Source organism: Nelumbo lutea, chromosome 5 (assembly GCF_056320005.1).
Source record: "Nelumbo lutea isolate HS-2025 chromosome 5, American lotus-T2T, whole genome shotgun sequence".
Taxonomy (NCBI): domain Eukaryota; kingdom Viridiplantae; phylum Streptophyta; class Magnoliopsida; order Proteales; family Nelumbonaceae; genus Nelumbo; species Nelumbo lutea.
The window spans coordinates 3,898,620-3,903,868 of NC_142688.1; the positions used below are offsets into that span (position 1 = coordinate 3,898,620).

At 39.6% G+C, this 5,249-nt stretch overlaps 1 protein-coding gene across 1 annotated transcript; it reads left to right on the forward strand.

Moving 5' to 3' along the window:
- The first annotated feature begins 2,525 nt into the window (after nucleotides 1-2,525).
- LOC148849897 (expansin-A11-like) lies at nucleotides 2,526-4,418 on the forward strand. The gene is made up of 4 exons (XM_088943160.1): nucleotides 2,526-2,592; nucleotides 2,705-3,067; nucleotides 3,204-3,525; nucleotides 3,651-4,418. Exons 2-4 carry the CDS (start codon nucleotides 2,923-2,925, stop codon nucleotides 3,955-3,957), a joined length of 774 nt encoding a protein of 257 aa, XP_088799286.1. The 5' UTR covers nucleotides 2,526-2,592; nucleotides 2,705-2,922; the 3' UTR covers nucleotides 3,958-4,418.
- Nucleotides 4,419-5,249: the final 831 nt, after the last annotated feature.

Genomic DNA, 5,249 nt, shown 5'->3' on the forward strand with positions numbered 1-5,249 from the left:
GATGCCCGGAGTCTTTTGGAGGTTGAGTCTGGTTGAGTCTTTTTATTTTTGGCTAAATGGTTTCACGCTATGTGCTTTGGCAGTTGGCTCTTTGCTGTTTGGGAAAGACAACTTGGATTGCTTTGGAGCTGTGTATGGCACGTTATCCCATTCGGTCCTTTGTCTTCTTAACTAAGATTTTAATTACTCCTTTGTCCAACACACATAATGTTAACCGTGTCACGCACGAGAAGCTTCCAAACAGCTCAGGGTGTTTTTTCCAAACACCCAGTTTTTTCTCAAAAGATATCGAACCCAGGTGCGAATGCTTAATCTTCTCTCCTTCAGATTGGGTTTTGGTTTGATTATTAATAGAAAGTAAGAGGAATAAAAAGTTGACGGAAAGAGATACAAAGGCTCAGTTTGAAAAGAGTATAGATGCAAATATGTATTCATGTATTTATACTGTATATATTTGTATTTGTGCTCTTTTCAAACTGAGTCAAAAAGCAAGTATCCTATAATTATCATAAAATGATATATTTGTTTGGTCACTAAAAAAGAGTTCTGATCTGCTTACCACATACTTTGCATAAGACACCGTAGCCGCACATCCTCCGCGCATGAAAGACAATAAAAAGCACAAGAAATGTTTCCGATGTGGCTGTAAAGTGCTATGACTAGCGTCTTATGGTCAGCAGATCTGAATTCACTAGAAAAAACCCAATAGAAAAATCCAGAAAATTGGTGGGTGCACGTCGAAATTGTCATAAATTCTCACAAATATTGCAATCCACTGATTCGCAACCATCCAAATTCATCAGGAATGACCGGATTTAACTTAGCTGCCACATTTCGAATTTTAATCATGAAGAAGGTGGGCTTTGGAGTGAATGCCACATTTCAAATCTTGAAAACAGCCTTATGTATATAGAGGTAAAGCTACATACATCGATCCTTCTCAGAACCCGCATTGATAGGAGCTTTGTGCATCGGACTCCCCTCTTTTAACTGGGGACCGGGATACACAAGGACATTAGCTTTGGCATGCCCAGTCAAGGATTCCAGCTCTTTTAACTCTTTAACTCTTCTGCTCTGCAGACATGGGTCCCAATATAATTAGGCTAACGTGCAAGTCCATGATTGATGGTCTTGTATCCTCCTGTTAACCTATGCTATAGGGTTCCAAGTTCCAACTGAAACAGTTCATATCAGTCTTATCATTTGATTCCTCTCTAATATCTTACTGGCTACAAATGCATATTGTATGGAGTCAGCATGTGATAGAATGTGCCAAAGCCTATGAATGATTTAACACAAAGTGTGGACATGCGATCAGTAGCTTTGTTTATGAAGAAATTTGCAAATATCAAGAGATTCCTTCTCCATTTTCTAATCCAACTGAATTAAACAGAGACAAAGAGATGTGTCTCTTATCTCACCATCACGTGCATGATGCTACAAAGGGTTATTATTTCTCAAACGATAAGTTGGATTTATTGGGTAGTTCGCAATCTATGATATTTTAATGGAGACATGACACCAATCATTTAAAGATTGTTTTTATCAACTTCCCAGTCTCGTATATTGAGTATCAGTATATATAACCACTGGCCTATGATCTCTGTTCCGTTCTGGCTTCACATTCATGAACAGGGACATGGAATGGGAAGCTTTCCCAAGGCTCTTGCTTTAAAAATGTTCCACATCACATCACACTGGAATTAGACTAATTTTAAAGAGACAATCAAAGCAAAAAGATTTGTACCATTTTTGTTTTTTGACCAGTCTGCCAATCATCATGACCGTTCAAATGGAGCACAAATGTTCTGGGGGAAGTAAATCTAAACTATTTGAAGGTTTGGTATCATGGTATGAATAATGCATACTCCGGTTGTCATTCAATCATGTTGAGTTTTATAATCAGTGACAACGTGTTCGGCCCATCTTTTGGTGGTGGTGGTATTTCTTGGGAGGATCCCCCAAACGTGATTGATTAATGGGTATTGGGTAGGATCACAAAAATGAAACCCAAGTTTGGGTTCTGGGCTTGTGGCCAATTTGATCAACTGTAGGTTCGGAAGGCGTAATCTCATCTACTCTGTCAATCAGTACGGTGTATTACAATGTTCCTACACATTCAGGCTCAAACTAAATGTTAATATGGACGGTTTGATTGGGGGAAACGATTTCATTCTAGTCCTGAAAAGGCAGAGCATCGACAGATATTTGATCAGGATGGAGACAGTCCCTAGAGATGATCTGAATTATATATATATATAGCACCTGGACATCAGGTGATTCCTATAACCATGTTGAGAGAGAGAGAGAGAGGCAGCAATGGACACTAAGGTCAAATGGGGCCATGTGCATGAAACCCAATTTCTTACTCATATGGGTTCTGATCAGATGGGTCAATAGGAAGACCATGTGAGGTGTATCACATGGATTTAGCAAATTATTCCGTCACCAAATCCGTGGATGATGGCGAATTTTGCTTCAGATGGGAAGAAAGAACATTGAAAGAAAATGAATTAATCTAAAGAATAACTGTGGGTTAATTAAGAGTATTGATCCATCCAGGACTGATGAGAAGAGAGGATAACGTGCCTGGTAATAATTATTTCGAATGAGGCTCGTAAATACTATTAACTAAATGGTAGCCAGATGAATGCATTGATTATTTGATTAATCAAACTACATACAAATTTCTTTTTAATTGCAGTGATCACATGTGAGTGAGGTTGTTGCGTTACGAGGGACTATGTTCTCTATTTATAGTGGAGGTCCTTACACGTTCAGAGAAGCTACTAAATGTAAGCAGGTCAATTCAGTCCCCAGAGGCCAGAAGTCATCTTTCTCTCCTCGGAGTTGTTTTTTTCTTCTTCTTCTTCTTCCTTCTCCTTTGGTATTTTGTATCGTGAGTTACGGGGAGAGGAATTAATGGCGTTGAGCATCGTTTTCACGCTCATAGCCGTGCTTGGATTCGGTTCTCAGTCCGTTCAGCAGGTCGAGAGTTTTACGCCTTCTGGTTGGACTAAGGCCCATGCTACTTTTTATGGTGGTAGCGATGCCTCCGGAACGATGGGTATAGGCCTGATTAGTTTTTTTTGCTTTTCATCAATCATCAAATAGCCAAATTAATGTTTTTTTTTTTTTTTTTTAAGTTTCTTCGTGATTGTTTTGATTTTCTGAATCTTATAAGAGACGACGATTGGTCACAGGGGGAGCTTGTGGGTATGGCAACTTGTATGCAACTGGATATGGAACTCGAACAGCAGCTCTAAGCACTGCTTTGTTTAACGACGGAGCTTCATGTGGGCAATGCTATAAGATCATCTGCGATTATAAGACGGATCCTCAGTGGTGCTTGAAAGGGGTGTCTGTCACGGTTACGGCCACTAATTTCTGTCCTCCAAATTATGCTCTTCCCAATAACGATGGCGGGTGGTGCAACCCACCGCTTCAGCACTTCGATATGGCTCAGCCAGCATGGGAAAAAATCGGCATTTATCGAGGTGGAATCATTCCAGTTCTGTACCAAAGGTTGTTCTTCTTCTTAATTACTCCTTTAACTCGTCAGTCGTCGTTCGATCTCTTCTTCAATATCAGACGATAGCTAGACTACTGGCACTCGCTCATGCATGGTGTTTCTTCTTTTAATATTGCAGGGTTCCATGCAAGAAACATGGAGGAGTGAGGTTCACCATCAATGGGAGAGACTACTTCGAACTGGTGCTTATAAGCAATGTGGGAGGGGCTGGGTCGATTCAATCCGTGTCGATCAAGGGCTCTCGCACAGGTTGGATGGCAATGTCGAGGAACTGGGGTGCTAATTGGCAATCGAACTCCTATCTGAATGGCCAATTCCTCTCCTTTCAGGTTACCACCACAGATGGAGAGATTCGTCTCTTTATGGACATTGTCCCAGCAAATTGGAGCTTCGGCCAGACCTTCTCTAGCTCCCAACAGTTCTAATAAGCTCCATCGTTGTAAGCTCAGGGTTCTGGATCGGGTTTAATTAATTAATTTGGCTGAGGCGTGCTTGTTGTTTTGCTAAAGCAGCCCGCCATCCCCTGTGCTAGCTCCATCAGTGGATATATAGATGTAAGTGAGGTTAATGATGGCAATTTTCTCTACCCTTTCCTTGTTTAAGCCTTTGAACGTAATCAATTGACAAACTCCGAGCCCGATGTGAGCTGAGACTGGACTCTTGTGTCAATTAAGTACCATATGTAGAGAGAGAGAGAGATAAGGCTTGACCCCAGAAGTGGAGTCACAGTCACTGCGTATGGAGGTAGGTTTTATTTCAAGTATATGTATAATTGTAGATTTCATATATTATTTCTACTGTTGTAATGTCCTATTAACCCAAACCAAAGTAACAATAAGACTTCCAAGTCATGAGACTCGGTGACTCATGACTGTTTTCTCACAAATATTTTCTGAATTTCTGTTTGGGTTCAGTTTTGTTGCATATATTATTTTACTAGCTAGCTTCTGTTTGCATATGAAATATTCGGAGGTGCAGAAATGAGATTTAGGATTTATATTTAAGAAACTTAATTGGGGTATGCATGTTAGGTTAAAGATTGTCCATTTAATTTATTTGATCTTCCCCCTTTTCTTCTAACTCAGTAATGGATCGATTCTAAAGAGTGAACTTGCTCCCTGGGAGAAAAACTATAACGAGATGATTAAAAATTTTCAATTCAACCGAAATATACAATCATATATATTCATAAAAAACATATTTGTTTTAGTTCAGTTAAATTATGCGGTTAATCTAAGAGGCTGTGGCTGTGGCATTATTATATCAGGGATTGTCAGAAAAATGGCCATGTTATAAACCAAGAATGTTCCTCGCGGTGCCAACTTGTTTTCAGTTTTTGAAAGCTTTTTTCACTTTTAGAAACGAAGAATGTTCTTCATATTGCGGTATCTGGGCTTCTGAATGGGCAAAACACAATTGGCTGCATGCTTGAAGGATAAAAGCAGAAGCTGTTCTTTTCTTTTTTTCTCTTCCAGACAATGCTTTCAAGAAAATTGAAAATTTCTATCTCATTCATATTTCCTTGGCTAGCAAATGGAGATGTAAAGTAGAGGTGCTAATTAACAGGAAAAGTGCATTAGTAACTCCTGGAAGAACACAAGGCTACAGTTTTGCAAAAAGGATCCATACTAAACACAAGAATGGCGACCATCCTTGATTAGCTTCAGCTTACAGATTGAGCCTTCAATGCAAATGGAAGACGCTAGCATTACTGACA